Genomic DNA, 20811 nt, shown 5'->3' on the forward strand with positions numbered 1-20811 from the left:
CTGCTTCTGCATGTTCCTGCCTCACTAAATTTGTTTCCACAGATCTTGACTCAGTTTTGTCCTGCTAGTTCAGTCCCTCCCCACCAACATCTGCAATGTCTTACATGCCATCCATTAATCTCTTCCAGTTCACTGAACTCAACTGCCTCACCTTTACCATGGACATTCAATCACTATGTACCTTCATTCCCTGTACCAAAGGCCTCAAAGTCCTTTGTTTCTTTTCCTCAACAACAGACCTAACCAGTCGCCCTCCACCACCACCACCGCCCTCCTCTGGCTGGCAGAACTTCTCATCCTCAATAACCTCCTCTGACTCATCCCACTTTCTCCAAGTCAAAGGGGTAGCCATGGGTGCCTGCATGGGCCTCAGCTAAGTTTTCCCTTTTGATGGTTATGTGGAGCAATCCATGTTACAAAACTACACAAACAAGGCTCCTCAACTCTTCCTCCATTACATGGATGATTAGTTTAGTGCTGGCTCATGCATCCATGATGAGGTTGTGACTTTATCCACTTTGCTACCAACGTTCACCTCAACCTGAAATTCACTTGGTCCATCTATAGCAACACTCTCCCCTGTTTGATCTATCTCCATCTCAGGAGACAAACTCTTGACCAACATCTTCTATAAACCTACCAATTCTTATTGCTACCTCGACTACACATCTTCTCATCTTGTCCCCTGGAAGGATTCCATTCCTTTCTTTTAGTTCCTCAGTCTCCATCGCATCTACTCTCAGAATGATGTCTTCCATGCTAGATCATGAGAGGTCCTCCTTCAAAAAACATGGCTTTCCCTCTCCATCATCAACAGCAGACTGGCCTTGCCCCCTTTCCTCACCTATCACCCTCCGCATCCAATACATCATCTTCTGCCATTTCCGCCATCTACAATGTGATCCCACCACCAGACACCTCTTTCATTCCCCTCTCCTCTCCACCTTCCACAGGGGACTGCACGCTCTGTGGCATCCACATCCACTCCTCCCTTCCCACCAATTTCCCCCTTGGCACCTATCCCTGTGACTGTAGGCAGTGCCCCATTCCCTTGCCGACCGGAACTGTCCATGGTTTCATGCACACCCAGACTGAGATCATCTGCAAGTTAGAGGAACACAAACTCATATTCCATCTAGACACCCTCCAACCAGACAGCATTAACATTTTCTTCTCTGGTTTCCATTACCCCACCCCCATTTTTCCCTATGTCTCCTTTTCTCTAGCTCCGTCTCTCTCTTCCTTCGGTCTCCTTTCCTTCTATCTACTTCAACAGAGCCAAAACAAACCTCTCCTCCCCCGGTCAATTCTCATCTAATTTTTCTCTTGTGACCAATAAATATCCAATTAATACTTCCCCCAGATCATTCTTCCCTCCTCCCAAGTCTTTTAATTCAGGCACCTGTCTACTTTTTTTCATACCTTGAAGAAGGGGTGAGACCCGAAATATATGTTATATGTTATCTTTAGCTCCTATGGATGGTGCAAGACCTGGTGAGTTCCTCCAACATTTTTGTGTTTTTAGTGCAATACACTGTTATGGGGAAGTAATAATCTACAAGCGTGTAGGCAAGTGTTTTCACACTTTTGAGCCTCTCCCCAATGGAAGAAAGGAGGAAAGAATGTGTCTAGGTTGTGACTGGTCCAACAATACACTGGCTGCCTTTCCTAGACAGTGGGAGATGAAGATGGAGGGAAATTTGAATTAAGTTCTGAACTGCATAAAATTTCATTGCTTTTTCCATTCTTGAGCACAGCTGCCTCCAGACCATGCTGTGATGCATCCAGCAAGCACGTCTTCAATGGTGCACTTGTAGAAGTTGTTGAGGGTCCAATGGGCATACTGAAGTTCTTTAGTCTAGGAAAGTAGAGATTTTGGTGCACCCCACAGACAATCATGTTGATGAACTTGCCTCAGGTCACTGGAGATGTTTATTCTTCAGAAATTGAACACATCTACTCTTCTGCTTCAGCCCCAGCGTGGAGAGAACACGTCTATCCTCCTTCTCCGAAGTCGATGAGCATTTCTGTCTCATTGATGCTGAGAGGAATGTAACCTTGGCATCATGTCACTTGACTTTCAATTTCTCTCGTGTCTCATCATATCCCAAAAAAAGACTAATTTTATATGACAGACATGCAAAGACAACGAATCCTTAATTGAGATATTTCAAATTATATTTGAGGAAAAGGCAAAGAAACAAAAGATAAATAAATCATAGAAATCAAAAAGTCTAGACTGAATAACTAGCATTATCAAAGATAGAACAAAGAATAATACAGCACAGAAACAAGTCCGATGGCTTGTGATTGCCTATGCTGAATACGATATCCAAAGTAACGTTTTGGTGCAGATAATACTTACTCATCCAGTCCCTGTATATTCATATGCCTATCTATAAACCCCTTAAACACCACTACTGTGTCTGCTTCCACCACGACCATTGGTAGTTCATTCCATGCTCCTACCACTCCAAAAAATTGCCCTGTACATAATCTTCCCCCACCCCCTCATTTTAAACATGTTCCCTAGCATCCTGAGAATTTTATCCTGGGAAAAAGATCATTACTACATAGAATAGATCAGAATGCAGGCCCTCTTTTCCACAATGCAGCACCAACCAATATAATCCCACTACACATCAATCTAATCCTTCCCAACCTCAGTCCATAACTGTCCATTTGTCTTGTATCCATGTTTCCATCTAAGAGTCTTTTAAATGCCCCTATTGTATCAGCCTCTGGCAGTGCATTGCAGGTCTCCATCATTGTGTAAAAGCTTACCTTTGACATCTCTCCTAAACTTTCCTCCACCACTTTCAATGGATGTCCTCTGGATTGGCCATTACTGCCCTGGAAAAGAGTGGTGGCTGTCCACTTTATGCCCTTCATAATCTATGCACCTCTATCAAGTCATATCTTATTCTGAAGAGAAAAGTCCTAGCTCCTAAGCCTTTCCTCATAAGACTTTCTCTAATCCAGGGAGCATCCTAGTAAATCTACACTGCACCATCTCTAAAGTTCCATATCCTTACTATAGAGATCAAACCACACACCAACAGGTTCCAAGACTGTTTCAGGGTCCAGAATTCACCTCAAAAATAATAATCTCATGCTGCCCTTGCTATATATTTTTCACTACAACACCAGACAAATATGCTCTTACTCTTCTATTTTGTACTGCTGCATACACATTACAGTGGACTTGCTGGTCTGCTCATAAAAATGAACCTTTCTCACTATAACATGTGTATATTACAATAAGCACACTTGAAATATATTGCCTGATCTTACCAATCAGATTATTAGGATCATGCAACTTTCATCAGCTCTCCTAGCAAATGAACCTTTCCAACCATAAGCGAATGGCACCATAGAATCTGAAAATTACTTTGGCCACTGATTTGAAAAAGATGCCATTCTTCAAGTTTACACTGAGCAAATATGGAGCAATGCAAGAGCTCTTGCCCACTCCATTTATCATTTAATTTTAAGCATTAAAAGATGCTTCATACACATGAAGAACCGGGTGTGCTGTCAGTGTCCATAAATGACACTCCTTCCTCAAAGCTCCAGAAATCCACTCAAAAGCCAAACTGAATTAGATACCAGGAACAAAGAAAAAAAATTGAAATAATCAGCAACTGAGGCAAACATCATTCACCAGGAATAGGTTATTTGGCCAAATCAGTTTAGTTTGAAGGACCTTTCACTTAAATTGGCAGCTGATGAGATACACAGTATAATCCAGCCAGATACACAGTATAATCCAGCCAGATACACAGTATAATCCAGCCAGATACACAGTATAATCCAGCCAGATACACAGTATAATCCAGCCAGATACACAGTATAATCCAGCCAGATACACAGTATAATCCAAAATGGAAGAAAAACAGCAATTGCTTGAAATCCAAGACAAAAACCAGAAAATACTGGAGGCACTAAAACAGGTCAAGAGGCATCAGGTTGTCATTTCAACAGAACAGGAAGAGAGTATTGGACATTAATGGAGGCCAAAGAAAGTGGTACGTTTCTCTTTATATAGACAATGCTCAATCTACAGACTGTTTCCAGCATCTTCTATTTTTGTTTCTGATTTCTAGTACAGTAAAACTCCTGGTATCCGGCATCCATGGGAATTGGTAGAAGCCAGATAAGAGAATATCCTGATTGCCTGAGATTGCATGTTGTGTGATTGGTGAACAGCTCGCTCGGATCGGGGGCACCAATTTTAAACTTGCGGGTTTTTTTTTAAATGTTTTATTTTTCACACTGTGAATCATGCCAACCAAAAAATGTACAAATGTTTCTCATTAAATTTATACAGTGACTTTTTCTCCCTTTTTCCCCCCTTTCCCTCCCTCCCTTCTACCCACCACCGCCCCCCCCCAAACCCATTGGTATTCAGCAGATACAATACAATAAAACCATAAAACAATATCTTCACACAAAGGAAAATAAACAAGAAAAATGTGTCGTCTATTTATTATACACTAAATATAGTCATTTTGTCTTATTTTCATTTTAGGGGATGGAGGTCCTCTCTCTGATATGTTCCATGTATGCTTCCCAAATTTGTTCAAAAATCGTGACTTTATTTTTAAAATTATATGTTAATTTTTTCCAATGGAATACATTTATTCATTTCCAGGTACCATTGCTGTATACTCATGCTCTCTTCCATTTTCCAAGTTGACATTATACATTTTTTTGCTACTGCTAAGGCTATCATAATGAATCTTTTTTTGTGCTTCATCCAATTTGAGGCCTAATTCTTTACTTCTCATGTTATTTAAAAGAAATATCTTTTTTTTGGCATGCTATTTTTTTATAATTTTATTTAGTATCTGATTTAGAATAAATTTAGTAGCCTCTTCCTTTTAATTTGGTTATGTATTCCATTAATGTTTATAGTCATATAGCTCAACATGGCCATCTTATATCTTGCTTATATTTCTTTTCCACCTCTTCGCCACCTCCATCCCCCTTTTCCCTATTTTCATCTCTTAGTTTTCTCTTATTAAACTTAATGTACGACAACACATTTAAAACCTAAAGTACTCCCGCGGTTCCTACACCCACTAATTCCTTAACCCCAAAAGTTCTCTGAGTTGCACCTTATCCCTTGCTGGGCAACCACAATTCCCCTTTTCATTTGGATTGAGATCTTGCTTGCAGGATCAACTGATTTTGCAGTGACGGTTCTTCCCTTCCCCCCACCAGCCCTCCCCAGAAAACACTTTTTTAAAAAACACATATAACAAAGCTCTCTCGCTTTTTTCCCCACCCTTACTTCCTTCCTTCCCTTCTGTTTTCCCTCTTTAGTTCTTTACATATATTGTTTTTACATCTCTCTATATACTTTATCGCCGTTCTTCATTCTTATTACACCTCTTCATTCTTCTTCTGTCCTGCAAACGTTCTGCAAATTCTAGCATTTCCTCTGGATCCGAGAACAGTCTGTTTTGCTCCCCGGGTATAAATATTTTAAGCACAGCTGGATGTCTTAACATGAAGTTGTAACCTTTTTTCCATAAAATCGTTTTCACTGTATTAAACTCTTTCCTCCTCTTTAAGAATTCAAAACTTATCTCTGGATAAAAAAAATATATTTTGACCCTTGTATTCCAACGGTTTATTGTCTTCTCTAACTTTATTCCGTGCCCGTTCCAGTATGTTTTCTCTTGTTGTGTATCTCAAAAATTTTACTAAGATGGATCTTGGTTTTTGATGTGCCTGTGATTTTGGAACTAGTGCTCTGTGAGCCCTTTCTATTTCCATTTCTTCCTGTATTTCTGTCATTCCTAAGACCTTTGTGATCCATCCTTTTATAAATTCCTTCATGTCTGTGCTTTTTTCACCCTCCTTCAGGACCGCTATTTTTATGTTGTTTAGCCTACTATAATTTTCCAACATATCAATTTTCTGAGATAACAACTCTTGCGTCTCTTTAATGTTTTTTTCACTTCCTTCCAATTTTTCTCTTAAGCCATTTACTTCCATTTCTACAGCTGTTTCCCGCTCTTCCACATTCTCTACTCTTTTCCCTATTTTTGTCATTACCAGTTCTAACCTTTGTATTTTATCTTCTGTTCTTTTCATTTTCCTTTTAATTGTATTAAATTCTAATGCTAACCATTCTTTTAATGACCTCATTTGTTCTTCAAAAAGAAACTATATTTTGTCCATCATTTTTACCTTCTATTTCTCTGTGAAGATCTTGGTCTTCTTCTTCCTCTTCTTCTGTGTCTGTGTCTCTTCTGTTTTTCCTGTGGATCTGCTTGTATCTCTTTTTTGGGTCTCTTGTTGCTGGTCCTCCCCTCTTGGGCTACTCCTCTGTTGTGCCTCCTGTCGTTGATCTTCTTGCTGGTCGTCTCTCCGTCTCTCTCCCACTTTGCTCCGTTCTCTGCTGCCTTTCTCATCTTCCAGCTGAGTCCCCTAGTATTGGGTGTCCCTCAGCTGTTTGCACTGAGGCTGCCTGCTCCTCTGCTTTGCCCCCCTCCCACCAGTGTCCTCTTTTTCCTTTGTTTCCATTGGTTGCGCACTTGTGCTTGGCTCCGAGAGCCATTTTTGAAGTCCACCGGCAGGTGAGTCACGACTGCACAGGGCAGGCACTGACCTCAGGTGTCGGGCGCTCTTCGCCACCACAGCGTCCTGTTCCTTCATGCAGGTAAGGCCTTTTTTTCCGGCGATTTTTCTCCTTTTATTCCAGTTGTTTTTATTTTCTCCTTCTTGGACGTCATCCTTCTCTTCTCAGAAACTTTATCTTCTATTTCTTAGATTTTATTTTTGTTGTGCTTTGTCTTTTTCTAACTTTTTTCCTGTTTTCCTTGAGAGGGCTGGTTTTCCTAACTGGCCACTACTCCATTACGTGACTCCTCAACTTTCATATTTTTTATCTATTTATTTTCTGCAATTTTTTTTGCTGGTCGCTTGAGACTGCTGGTCACTTGAATTCCAGATCTTGGAGATTTTACTGTATTTTATCTGCATTTTTTTCATTTTCTCAATCTGATACACATGACTGGAAATTCAGAAAATATTGTTAACATGTGAGCTTTTTGAAGTGAATTAGCAAGGGACTCATCCAACACCATGGACTAAACCAAATCAAGCCAAAACTCTAAAATACCATTTACTACTTCTGTGTAACAGCTGAAAAATTGTTAAAAATTTCTAGGTCTAGTCAAGTTCCAGTAATGACAAACATTCTCCAAGTCTAGAAGCAATAATGCACTTAACATCAGAATTATTGCAGCAATGAAAGAATGCAAATCCTCCTATTGAGCTAATTCAGATTGACAGACCAATCTTATCATTCCATTTTTCCTGTCTTCCCCATAGCCTTGCAAATTATTCTCAATTTCCATCTCTTTGGTTTCCAAGACCCATCCATATAGTGAATTCCCTTTGTTCCTTTGCCTACAAATGTAAACAAGTGTCCTTGGTCCATGAACCTTCTGCTCATTGGGACAGATTCCCTTTTGTATGAAATCCTACCCTTACTCCAAGGAGAACAACTTTCAGCTTCTCTCGTCCCAACATTGTCAAATCCCTCATCTCTGAAACTATTCTGGCAACATTCCTCTTAACTTACAAGTCTGGTAACCTAAATTTATACATCACTTGTGCCCCACCAATATATTCTACAGAATCAACACAATTTTCCTGTGTTGGTAGAGCATACCTCTATTTATGAATCCCAGGATCTTTTTTGTTGCACCACTCAACAGATTTAGTTCCATTGGCACGATAAGATTTTCTGGATGGTGATTACCTTTGAACTCCAGGCTCCACAAAAATAATGGAATCAAGTTAAACTTCAAGCTTACACCCCAAACTGGTTCTTCAAACAATGCATCAGTATTTTTGCATAGTGATGCAACTTTGAAAAACAATTCTTGTAACCAACACAAGCTGTGTTGAGTGGAGAATGGGGGTAAACTTTGTATAGCTAATCAAGATACAAAAGAACACAATTATCAAAATAATAAATGGTTACAAGTACCAAAAGCAAACTATTTGGGCTCAATAGAGTTAAATTACTGGTCCATAGATTTGGATTTGCTAAGCCAGACCAGGCAGGAAATAGAATCTCAGGATTATAAGTGATGTAACCCATCAGCACTGTCTCTGCTCCATCCTCAACATTCATTGGAATGACTTCATCACCAACATCGAAGTACTCGAGCTGGCAGAGTCCGCAAGCATCGAATCCACGCTGCTGAAGATCCAACTGCGCTGCCTGAGTCACGTCTCCAGAATGTAGGACCATCGCCTTCCCAAGATAGTGTTCTATGGCGAGCTCTCCACTGGCCACCGAGACAGAGGTGCACCAAAGAAGAGGTACAAGGACTGCTTTTTAAAAAAAAAATATTTTTCATACTACAAACCACATTGATAAAGATACATACATTTTCCTTTTCAAATATATACAGTGTCGTTTTCTCCCCCCCTCCCTCTTCCCATCCCACCCTCCCTACCTCCCCTCCCATTCATTTAAAGTTCAGAATCTAAGATACATTAAACCCGTCAAACAATGTTGTCACTCAATAAAAATAAACAAGAAATTCCACTGAGTCAATTCTTTTCATTCCCTTCTCCTTCTGTCATTTTAGGTGGTAGATGTCCCCGATAGGTTTTCTCTATTGTGTTTCATGTATGGCTCCCATATTTGTTCAAATATTGTAATATTATTTCTTAAATTATATGTTATTTTTTCTAATGGAATACATTTATTCATTTCTATATACCATTGTTGTATTCTCAAGTTATCTTCTAATTTCCAGGCTGGCATAATACATTTTTTTGCTACAGCTAGGGCTATCCTAACAAATCTTTTTTGTGCACCATCCAAATTCTTTGTTTTTTTATATTACTTAGGAGGAAGATCTCTGGGTTTTTTGGTATATTGTTTTTTGTGATTTTATTTAATATCTGGTTTAGATCGTCCCAAAATTTTTTCACTTTCTCACATGTCCAGATTGCATGAATTGTTGTTCCCATTTCCTTTTTACAGCAAAAACATCTGTCAGATACTGTTGGGTCCCATTTATTTAACTTTTGAGGTGTAATATATAGCCTGTGTATTCAGTTATATTGTATCATACGTAACCTCGTATTTATTGTATTTCTCATAGTTCCTGAGCATAACTTCTCCCATGTTTCCTTTATCTTTATGTTTAGATCTTGTTCCCATTTTTGTTTAGTTTTACCATTTGTTTCCTCATTCTCCTTTTCTTGTAGTTTAATATACATGTTTGTTATAAATTTTATGATTATCATTGTGTCTGTAATCACATATTCAAAATTACTTCCCTCTGGTAAACTCAGACGGCTTCCCAATTTGTCCTTCAAGTAGGATTTCAGTTGGGAGTATACCAACACTGTATCGTGAGTTATATTGTATTTATACTTCATTTGTTCAAAGGATAATAATTTATTTCCTGAAAAGCAATTTTCTATTCTTTTGATCCCTTTTTTCTCCCATTCTCTGAAGGAAAGGTTATCTATTGTAAAAGGGATTAGCTGATTTTGCATCAGTATTAGTTTTGGTAGTTGGTAATTTGTTTTATTCCTTTCTACATGAATCTTCTTCCAAATATTGAGCAGATGATGGGTACAAGGACTGCTTAAAGAAATCTCTTGGTGCCTGCCACATTGACCACCGCCAGTGGGCTGATATCGCCTCCAACCGTGCATCTTGGCACCTCACAATTCGGCGGGCTGCAACCTCCTTTGAAGAAGACTCCAGAGCCCACCTCACTGACAAAAGACAAAGGAGGAAAAACCCAACAGCCAACCCCAACCAACCAATTTTCCCTTGCAACCGCTGCAACTGTGCCCGCCTGTCCCGCATCGGACTTGTCAGTCACCAACGAGCCTGCAGCAGACGTGGACATACCTCTCCATAAATCTTCGTCCACGAAGCCAAGCCAAAGAAAAAGAAAGTATATATATATATTGACAAAACAAATTAACTTCAAAAATGATAGATGGCCAACAAAATTATAAAAAAATGCAGATTTTTCAGGACCCTCAAGCAAGAGAATAAAATAAGAAATTAAAAATAATAATAATGTTCATATCTGAGTGAATAGGCCAGAGACGTGGCAGTTTAAGCCCATATTTATATCAGAACTATGCAGTCAAAGGTGCCCATGCTGGCTCTTGAAAGTATTAAGTTCATCCCATCCAGGTCTCTATTCTCAAAAACCTACAATGTTTTCTTTTTCCAGTATGTACCTTCGGATGTTTTTTCTTTTTTGCTGAATCAGATTTTTCCGGGATCAATGTTATGCTTGCGGGATGTTGTCTTTCATACCTCCTTTGTTCTGATGACGAGCCTGCTGGAGTATCAATTCAGATAATTCTCACTGACAATTTTCACTTTCATGGACCTTTATAATGAGAACTAGATGTTTTTTCACAAAATTTAAAAAATCAATGTGAGGGAGCTTAAAGAAGAAATGTTCTCATTTAGGATATAAACGTTAGAGGCAGTTGTAGCGGCGGCTACTCTGCTCCTGCAATAACACACACAACCAGACAGGTTGAGCTCAGTGAGCAGACTAGTTTATTGCAGGCTGCTGGGTTGCACTTATACTCCCAGCCCGGAACTGGCTAAGAACCACGCTGGAGGGCGCTGACTCACCCAGGCGTCACGTGGTCTCCCAGCGTGGGTTTCTGAGCCCCGCGCTGCAAGGAAGGGAAACCCCCAATGGCGCCATTTTGGCCGGCTGCCCCGCCGCGTGGCTTACAAGCTGGGCTGGTTCGCCTGCCTTGTGGTGAGCCACCACACAGCACCGGTGCCAATATCCTTTTTTGCCGGCGGCCTCACTTCTTGGGCTGGACAATTACCACGGGCTCGGTGGGATCGAGGTGCGTTGAATTCAGCCTGTTCATGGTAAACAGCTCCCGCCTGCCGCCAATATCCAGCGTGAACATCTAGGCGGAATGCTGCACAACGCTGTACGGCCCCTTATATGGTCGCTGCAGAGATGCCGCGGTCGGGCCCTGCCGAACGAAAACGTACTCCGCAGAAAGCAGTTCGCCGGGAATGTGAGACAGGTGGGTGCCATGCCTGGGCGGCGGTGTGGGTTCGAACAAATCCAAGCGTGCCCTGAGGTGAGGAAGTAGTTCGTGTGGCGACCGCTGTGGATTGTGAGGTACGTTGACAAACTCACCAGCGGCGCACTAGACCAGCTCATCTGATGATGCCTGCAGATCTTCCTTGGGAGTGGAGCGGATGCCCTGAGCACCCAAGGTAGTTTGTCCGCCCAATCGGGGCCGGTGGCGGGACATGAGCGCCGACTTAAGGTGGAGGTGCAGACGTTCAACCAGTCCATTGGCCTGCGGGTGGTAGGCCGTGGTGCGGTGTAGCTGGATTCCCAACCTGTGGGCGAGCTGTGCCCAGAGCGCAGTTGTGAACTGGGCGCTCCGATCGCTAGTGAGGTGACCCGGGATACTGAACCGGGTGACCCAACCATGCGTCAGTGCTCGGGAGCAGGAGTCGGTGGAGGCGTTTGGCATTGGGATCGCCTCGGGCCAGCAAGTGGTGCGGTCCACCACCGTTAACAGGTAACGGTTGCCCCGGGAAACAGGTAAGGGCTCGATGATGTCCACGTGAATGTGGCTGAACAGTTCCCGGATGTGCTCCAACTCCTGTACGGGCGCCCTGGTGTCCCTATGCACCTTGGACGTCTGGCAATGGGTGTGTGTTCTGGCCCAGCTGCGATTTGCTTCCGCAGCCCATGCCATACGAACTGTTCTGCCACCATCCGGACCATGGACCTGATGGACGGATATAAAAGGTCGTGGATGTGATGGAAAACCTGCCTACACCACTGGCCGTGGAGTGCCCAAGGAGATATCACACAAGATGGTGCCTTCGCTGCTCGGAGTCGGCAGGTCTCGGAACCGCAGGCCTGTAATGGCGGTCTTGAAGGCCCTCGTCTCCTCATCAGATTCCTGGTCACAGGTGAGCTGGTTGAAGTTGAGGCCGAGCATCAGCGCGCAGATGGCTGGTCGCGAGAGTGCATCGGCAACCACATTGTCCTTCCCCGCCTTGTGCCGAATGTCGGTGGTAAACTCCGACATGAAGGAGAGGTGACACTGCTGGTGGGCCGACCAGGGATCCTTTGCCATGCGAGCGCCTAGATGAGGGGTTTGTGGTTGGAGAAAATGGTAAAAGTCCTCCCCTACAAAAAATAGCGGAAATGCTGCACCGCCAGTAACTCGCGGTCGAAGGCACTTTACTTGCGTTCCAGCGGGCAGAGCAGGAGGCTGAAGAATGTCCATTCACCTGCTGCTCCAGGACTGTACCGACGGGTGTGGCAGAGGCATTGACAGAGAGTGCTATATGCAGGCTGGTGTGCGGGTGGACGAGCATGGCAGCCTTCGTGAGGGCGTCCTTGGTGGCCTCGAATGTGGTGCAGGCTTCTGGGTTCCAAGTGAGCTGCGATGAGGGCAAACAGCAGCTGCATGATCCGCGCAGCTCCCGGGATGAAGCGGTTGTAAAAGTTGACCATACCCGTGAACTCCTGCAGCCCCTTGAGGCTGTCCGGGTGTTGGAACTCCATAATAGCGGCGACCTTCGCAACAGCAGGCATGTCTCCTTCGGCCGTGACGGTATGGCCCAGGAACTGCATGGACTCTTTCCCGAACTGGGTTGATGGTAAGGCCAGTCGGCCAGCCGGGAGAAAAGGGCACATAGGTGGGCCTTGTGTTGCGCCTGGTCCTTGCTGGCAACGAGGATGTCATGTAAATAAATAAAGACGAAATCCAAGTCCTTGCCCACAGAGTCCATGAGGCGCTGGAAGGTCTGAGTGGCGTTCTTGAGCCTGAACGGCATGCGCAGGAATTCGAACAAGCCAAAGGGGGTGATGATGGCTGTCTTGGGTATGTCCTCCGGGTGCACTGAGATCTGGTGATATCCGCGCACCAGGTCAATCTTGGAGAAGACCCTCGCACTGTGCAGGTTGGCCGTAAAGTCTTGGATGTGAGGGATGGGGTAACGGTCAGGAACGGTTGCCTCGTTGAGCAGTCTATAGTCTCCGCAGGGACGCCAGCCGCCAGAGGCTTTCTGGACCAGGTAAAGCGGCGAGGCCCACGGGCTATAGGACCGCCAAATGATCCCCAGCTCCAACAGGTGCGAAAACTCCTCCTTCGCTACCTGGAGTTTGTCAGGCAGGAGCCGGCATGCCTTGGCGTGAACCGGTGGGGCCTGGGTGGAGATGCGGCAAGGCAGTGGAGAAATGTGGCTTGAGGAGTCTCGGGAACTCATCCAGAGTTCGCTGGAACTAGTCTCTGGGCATGCTGATCACGGTCATCTGCAGTTGCTCCGAGCTGGAGGCGTCGAGGTGAACAGCCTGGAAGGTATGGGCATCCACCAGGCGCCTATCTCGAATGTCCATCATAAGCCCATGTGTGAGGAGGAAGTCTACCCCCAAGACGGCAGTCAGAAGGGACGAGACGGTGAACCTCCACGCGAAATTCCATTTGCCGATCTGGAAGTGGACGGTTTTGTCTCCATATGTTCGGATTGCCGTTGCATTGGCCACACGGAGGGGAGGTCCATGAGGTCGATTCCTGGACTCAATGGCCATGATGACGCTGATCTGGGCTCCAGTGTCAATGAGGAACCACTGGCTGCTGACTGAGTCCTGCAGGTAGAGAAGGCTGTGCCCTTGGCCAGCCAGCGCAGCCATTAACAGCGGCCGGCCTGATAGTTTCCCTGAAACGAGTAGGGCTGCCGACACTTCCGAGCTTGGCTCCCCAGCGCTGGTGGTAGAAGCAGAGGCCTGAAGCAGATGCTGTGGCCTTGGTTATGCTCTTGGGGGCCCCTGCAGGGGCCGGGTGCTCAACCGCAGTGCTAAGGGCAGACTTGGCGTGGTCGTGCCTGTGCCTCATGACCTGTTGGACCACTGAGCCCTCCGGGAATTGTGCGAGCCATAGCTCTTGGGCCTTCTGGGCGATCTTCCTTGGGTTGATGAAGGTCTCCTGAACCAGCAGCATCCGTATGTCCCCGGGCATATGGTCGAGGAAAATGCGCTTGAAGAGTGGGCAGTTGGTGTGCTCACCCATGAGTGCGAGCATCTCATCCATCAGCTCCATCGGGGACCTGTCCCCCAGGGCGTTGAGGTGCAGCATCCGAGCGGCATGCTGGTGTGTGGATAGTCCGAGGGACCCGGTAAGTATTCACTTGAAGGGCTCATATTTGTCCTCGGTGGGTGGGTGCTGAACAAGGTGCAGCACGCGTCTGGCTGTGGCCTGATCCAGGGCAGCGACCACATGGTAGAATTTGGTCGTGTCAGACGAAATCTGGCAGAGGTGAAACTGGGCCTCTGCGTGGCCAAACCAGGTCTCCGGTTCCTGAACCCAGACTTCAGGCAGATTTACGGCTATAGCACCGATCCCAGGCTCGTCATGATGGGTTCAAAGGCGTTTGAACCAGTCGGGGTCACCAATTGTAGCGGTGGCTACACTGCTCCTGCAATAACACACACAACCAGACGGGCTAAGCTCAGTGAGCAGACTAGTTTATTGAAGACTACTGGGCTGCACTTATACTTCCAGCCCAGACAGACCTGGCTGAGAACCGCGCTGGAGGGTGCTGACGTGGTCCCCCAGCACGGGTTTCTGAGCCCCATGCTGGAAGGAAGGGAAACCCCCCCGACGGCTCCATTTTGGCTGGCTGCCCTGCCGCATGGCTTACAAGCGGGGTCGGTTCGCGTGCCTTGTGGTGAGCTGCCCACACAGTCACATTTTCTCAATTGCAATCCAACAATATTAACTATATACTGGACTATAAATGATGCCACTTGTCCTGGAAAATAGCACTTCATTACAACAGTTCAATTATTCAATAGTTACTTGAAGTAATTATTCATGGTTATAATTCTGTCCCCACACACACAAAAGCTTTTAAACATTTAAAGAAAAGACAGAATAATTGTAGTTGCACACTAAAAGTTGGCAGCATAAATAAGGGATTTCTAGTCCCATTATCAAATCTTAATATCCACAGTGACAAGTATGATTCTGCCCACTGTTATACAGCATATTCATGTGGATTTAATTAAAAACTAATCCATAGGACTACTGGTAAAATTCAAACATGAAATGGTACCAACCAACTAATTACTAGTACTAGAATAAGCAAGAGGAGATATGTACAGTAGGCATGTGAATTTAACCTAAAAATGTTGGTGACAATTCTTTCAGTTAGTAATAGCATTATGAATGGGAAATTGTAGAAATGTAAAAGGTTGTGTTCATAGAAAAAAGTAGAAACGTTTTTAAGTAAGCTACAAAAATCATTTAAGAAAACCAGCGCAAGTTTTACTCAGTCAAGAAGCCTCCAGAGAGCAGGGTATAGGTTTAAAGCTAACAAACCTCCCAGACAGGAATCAATTCTCACCTCTTCTTCCCCCCCCCACCTCTTCTTCCCCCCCCCACCTCTTCTTCCCCCCCCCACCTCTTCTTCCCCCCCCCACCTCTTCTTCCCCCCCACCTCTTCTTCCCCCCCCCACCTCTTCTTCCCCCCCCCACCTCTTCTTCCCCCCCCACCTCTTCTTCCCCCCCCCACCTCTTCTTTCCCCCCCCACCTCTTCTTCCCCCCCCCACCTCTTCTTCCCCCCCCACCTCTTCTTCCCCCCCCACCTCTTCTTCCCCCCCACCTCTTCTTCCCCCCCACCTCTTCTTCCCCCCCCCACCTCTTCTTCCCCCCCCCACCTCTTCTTCCCCCCCACCTCTTCTTCCCCCCCCACCTCTTCTTCCCCCCCCCACCTCTTCTTCCCCCCCCCACCTCTTCTTCCCCCCCCACCTCTTCTTCCCCCCCACCTCTTCTTCCCCCCCACCTCTTCTTCCCCCCCCACCTCTTCTTCCCCCCCCCACCTCTTCTTCCCCCCCCACCTCTTCTTCCCCCCCACCTCTTCTTCCCCCCCCACCTCTTCTTCCCCCCACCTCTTCTTCCCCCCCCACCTCTTCTTCCCCCCCCACCTCTTCTTCCCCCCCCACCTCTTCTTCCCCCCCCACCTCTTCTTCCCCCCCCACCTCTTCTTCCCCCCCACCTCTTCTTCCCCCCCCACCTCTTCTTCCCCCCCCACCTCTTCTTCCCCCCCACCTCTTCTTCCCCCCCCACCTCTTCTTCCCCCCCCACCTCTTCTTCCCCCCCACCTCTTCTTCCCCCCCACCTCTTCTTCCCCCCCACCTCTTCTTCCCCCCCACCTCTTCTTCCCTCCCCACCTCTTCTTCCCCCCCCACCTCTTCTTCCCCCCCCACCTCTTCTTCGCCCCCACCTCTTCTTCCCCCCCACCTCTTCTTCCCCCCCACCTCTTCTTCCCCCCCACCTCTTCTTCCCCCCCACCTCTTCTTCCCCCCCACCTCTTCTTCCCCCCCACCTCTTCTTCCCCCCCACCTCTTCTTCCCCCCCACCTCTTCTTCCCCCCACCTCTTCTTCCCCCCCACCTCTTCTTCCCCCCCACCTCTTACCCCCCACCTCTTACCCCCCACCTCTTACCCCCCCCCCCATATCCTGATGCCTGCCTGATCTCTTCACAATAGTGCTAACTGAGTACTGATAGAGTCAACGAGCTGTCAAAAGGCAGCCCATTCATAAATCCTGCCCAAATGCAGCTGATTGAGTTACTACTTGTCAGACATGATATAAATTGTCAAAGGCTGCAGTAAATGTCCTGGCTCAGTCCCTGGTTGGTATTGTTTCTACTCAGAAGTTTTGGCCACCATTATCAATTCAATAATTTAAGATTAGAGTGAAATTATCCATTTGCATGTGTTAACTGGAAACCAGAAATTAAGCATGCAGAGATCAGATATTGATGTGTACTGAGAGCAACCCTTCCAGATTTGTGTTGATTTTGTATACAAGAAGGATGTCTCTTAATTATGACTTGTACATAAGAATAAATGATTGACAACAAATCATTTCCCTATTTTTAGGAAGAGGAGATGCAAAATGTAAAAAGAAATGATTTTCAATTTGTATGCAGGAAAATACCTTAAATATTGTACCCTGTGACTGTGTTCTTTGAATGAGACCATACAGTCTTAGTGAGGTAAACTTGTCTCATTCCCGCTAGCGTTATTTGAATAAAGTCTATGTGAAATGTTCTGTGTGGCTTGGTTGTACTTTTTGTACCTTGACAGGAATGCTGCTATCACAAAATGGCATTCTCCTACCTAGGCAGGCCACAAGGAGATAATAAAAACACAACGTATCAGGAAAATCAGCAGGTCGAACAGTGTAATTTAACAGCAAAGATAGATACATAACCAACATTTCAGGCTTAAGCCTTTCATCAAGGTATGAGCAAAATGTAGGCAGGCATCTGCAGACTTTTTTGTTTTACTTCAGAACAAGGAGATTTCATCTTTCTCAATCATTTTCAAGGAGTAGTTAAGTAACAGTACTTTGAACAAGCAAGTTCTTGAAGTGAGTCAATTAAAAATCTGAAAGTAGTCACCTTCTACTGCTCTTAAATCTGTGTGGCTTGCTGCAGGCTTAATCATGGAATGTGACTGTCGGGGACCATCAGAATCCCACTTGGAAGTTACCACTGCATAACGCAAGAGCTCTTCATACTCATCCTTTAAGAGAGGTTTTTGTTTTAAAAAAAATAACTTCACAATAACCAAAATTGTTACACATGAACAGAACAGACTCTCTCAGCAGAACCAACAATACGAAAGCAAAATATCAAGGATAATAGAAATCAACAATTAAAAAAGGGTTATTGACCCAAAATGCTTACTTTCACAATTCCCTCTATAAATCCACCAATCCAAGAAATCAACTTTTTTTAAAAATTACAACATTTTTTATAAAAAGATCTGTGGATCAAATGCTTGGCGGGGAGTGGGGTGGAGAAACACTGCAGCAATGTTTCTCAAAGCATTTTCTACACACTTTGTGAGTCTTTGGCACCATTCTTTTCTAAATGGCTTCAACAAAAACAGTATTCAATAGCAAAACAAATAATGAGAGGACAGCAACTTCAAGGAGGGATATGTTGATGGCCTAAGAAATAGTTATTAAGAAGCTGGAGGTGTTATGATCCTAGTGGAACACACACCAACAAAATATACCAGAAAATGCTATGAGTGTTAAGGGAGGAGATTTCTGGATTTCTAATGGAGATATTAGCCACAGGTGAGAAACCAGAAGAAGACTGGAGAAAAGCTCATTGTTTCTTTGTTGAAGAAGAGCAGGGATAAAATAGGCCTTTTGTCAGTGGCAGGGAAACTACTGGAGAACATTATATGTGTACAGAGTTGTGTTCATTTGGAAAGGCAGGGAATGAGGAGGAAAAGTCAGCATGGTTCATTTCCACCACCTACTGCGTGATCCCATCACCAGACATTTTCCCTGCTCCACCAGGCAGAATTTCTAATTATCGGTAGTGTAAAAAAAACAATGGACTCAAGAAACTATATGCATATAAAAGAGAAAAATGCAAGAAAGAACATAAACAAACTGACTGCTATACAGAAAATAAATATACAATAATAAATAATGAGCAAAGTAAGAGGTTCTTAAATAAGTCTCTGATGGAGTTTGATTGAGACTACAGGAAACATCTTAATTTAATGCTCAGTTCGGGCCTTTTGATTTAGAGTTCACAGTATATGACCAGCAGCACCACAGAAGTTATTAATCCTTGTGACAGATATTCTAATCAGTAACCCTCGCACACAACATAACCAATCCAGAAAATTTGTAAACAGCAGAAGTTCAAGGAGGCCTCCTCCATGTCCAAAGCATTCCAGAAGACAACAAGATACTGGAGAGCCACTAATATATAATCAGAAAGTGGCAAAATGCAGAACTACACTACAAAAAAAAAAACCCCAACTACAATACTTGTACAGTATTAAAACTGTAAATACTGCTGAGCCTTTTGTTTTAATTTCAATCTGCATAAAATTCCTTACATTTTCTGTCAAGCACCCAAATAGGAAATCCCTTCACCCTACCTGGAGCCCAGAAGAAACCGAACTACCACGATCTGAATCTTTTGGCAATATTGGGCTGGAAGTCCTCTCTTCGTCAGAGGACATCTGCACACAAGAGAATAATTGATTTAACCACTGATCCAGCTCTGGAAACATTCAATACAATTTCACTTGTGTCTGCTCATTCTTATCTTCCAACCTATCAGTTTTTTTTTGCTGACTAGTTTATTCATAACCCAACCCCTCCCATCCCCAAGAGAATTTTCACAGGTGGCAGCAAGGATTTTTTAAATCAAGGATTGACAAATTGGTTGGACTCAAATTTATACCTTCAAAACAGTATTTTCAAAAAGATTCAAGATTCCTTTACTGTCACGTAATACAACAGAAATTGCCTTCTGCCTGTCATAAGACAAACAAAAAGAAAGTCGCCGTTAGCGTCTCCCAACACCCCTTACAGAAAGGGAGGAAGACAAGCAAAGGAGAGTCCCTTCAGAGTCAGTGTGTGTTCTCGGATTTGCCTCCAGTGCTGCCGCAGTCTCTGCAGCCGAAAAGATTCCTGTTCAATCCATTGGCAACCTGAGCTGCAAATTCAAACCTCGAACATGTACAAGAAGCCTTCAGTGTCAGAGGCCCTTCAGTTCTTCCCCTCAGCATCCTCACGAATCCTTGTTCTGAGAGTCCCTTGACCACAAGTTGCTGAATGTCTGCAGCCTGTATGGGTCAAGCAGCTGCTGAGTCCCTTACTGATCTGCTGCTGTTATCACTGTCCTGTAAGGTCCTTCAGCTGCTGAGCCCCTTGCCAGTCTGGTGTTGTGGGCACCAGTAGTCATCACCTGTGCTTGTTCTTCTCAACGGGAGGTTTCTCCCAGATTCAGGTCCAGAGTGTGAAACGCTTCTGAGTATAGACACCACTAACTTGGGCATAGACAACACAGGATTTTAATTAAAAACACCGTTGATTCCTTTAACATCCACTCAAGACATGTACGGAGCCACCCTCATTAGGACCAGGCAGCTGGATCTCAAGGAGTGACACTGTATCTCCACTGGGTCCACATTAGCAGCAGTGCTTGCTGTTATAGTAGCTTCAACAGCAATGCTGTTCTTTTTAAATTAACATCTCATTAGTCAGGAATACACAACAGCACCTACACTTGTTAAGGAGGTTGAAAAGGCAATTGGCATGTCCTTAACAACTTTTAACAGGAGCACATTCAAGTGTCCTGTCTGGCTGTATCATTGTGTGGCATAGTAGCTGCAAACCATCAGACCAGAACTCAATACAGAGGATCATCAAAATGGCCAAGAAGATCACTGGGGTCTCCTTTTCCTCTACTGACCACATTCACCAGGAGAGATGCTTAAATGACTAGCAACCAGTGGCACTCACATCAACAGTGAATAAATGTTTTGAAAGGCTGGTGTTGAAGCACATGTTGTCTGAGCAACAACACGAATCCATTCAAATTCACCTATCGTAGCAACACTGGCAGTACACAAAAAACTGGAGCACTTGAGCAGCAAAGATGTATACATCAGGATGCTCTTTATTGACTACAGTTCAGCATTTAATATCATCCCCTCAAAATTGATCAGTAAACTCCAAGATCTAGGAGTCAACACTCCACTGTGTAATTGGATCCTGAATTTCCTCACCTTCAGAGAGGATTGATAAGAACATCTCCACAATATCCACCAGTACAAAAGAGCAGCGTTCTTAGCCCCCTGTCCTACTCGATATACACCTCTGACTGCATGGCTTAGTTTGACAACACCTAGAAATTTGTTGACGATACATGGTAGTGGTTTGTATAAGTTAGCATATGGGAC

The 20811-nt window shown here is 44.5% G+C and overlaps 1 protein-coding gene across 10 annotated transcripts in view; it reads right to left on the bottom strand.

Annotated features, from left to right (window-relative positions):
• The window catches only part of poc5 (POC5 centriolar protein homolog (Chlamydomonas)), a 103090-nt gene that overhangs the window by 75079 nt on the left and 7200 nt on the right, over nucleotides 1-20811 (bottom strand). For 9 of the 10 annotated variants that reach the window (XR_011357565.1, XR_011357577.1, XR_011357575.1 and 6 more), the window contains exons 2-3: nucleotides 19000-19083; nucleotides 17490-17613 (exon numbers count right to left, since the gene is read on the bottom strand). Coding sequence is in view for 7 of the 10 variants with exons in the window: in XM_069937583.1 (XP_069793684.1) it covers nucleotides 17490-17613; nucleotides 19000-19083 (208 nt within the window). In the remaining 3 variants the exon portion in view is untranslated. The remainder of the gene's footprint in view (nucleotides 1-17489; nucleotides 17614-18999; nucleotides 19084-20811) is intronic. The other variant, XM_069937604.1, reaches the window with a different exon arrangement.

Source organism: Narcine bancroftii, chromosome 1, assembly GCF_036971445.1.
Source record: "Narcine bancroftii isolate sNarBan1 chromosome 1, sNarBan1.hap1, whole genome shotgun sequence".
In the NCBI taxonomy this organism is placed as follows: domain Eukaryota; kingdom Metazoa; phylum Chordata; class Chondrichthyes; order Torpediniformes; family Narcinidae; genus Narcine; species Narcine bancroftii.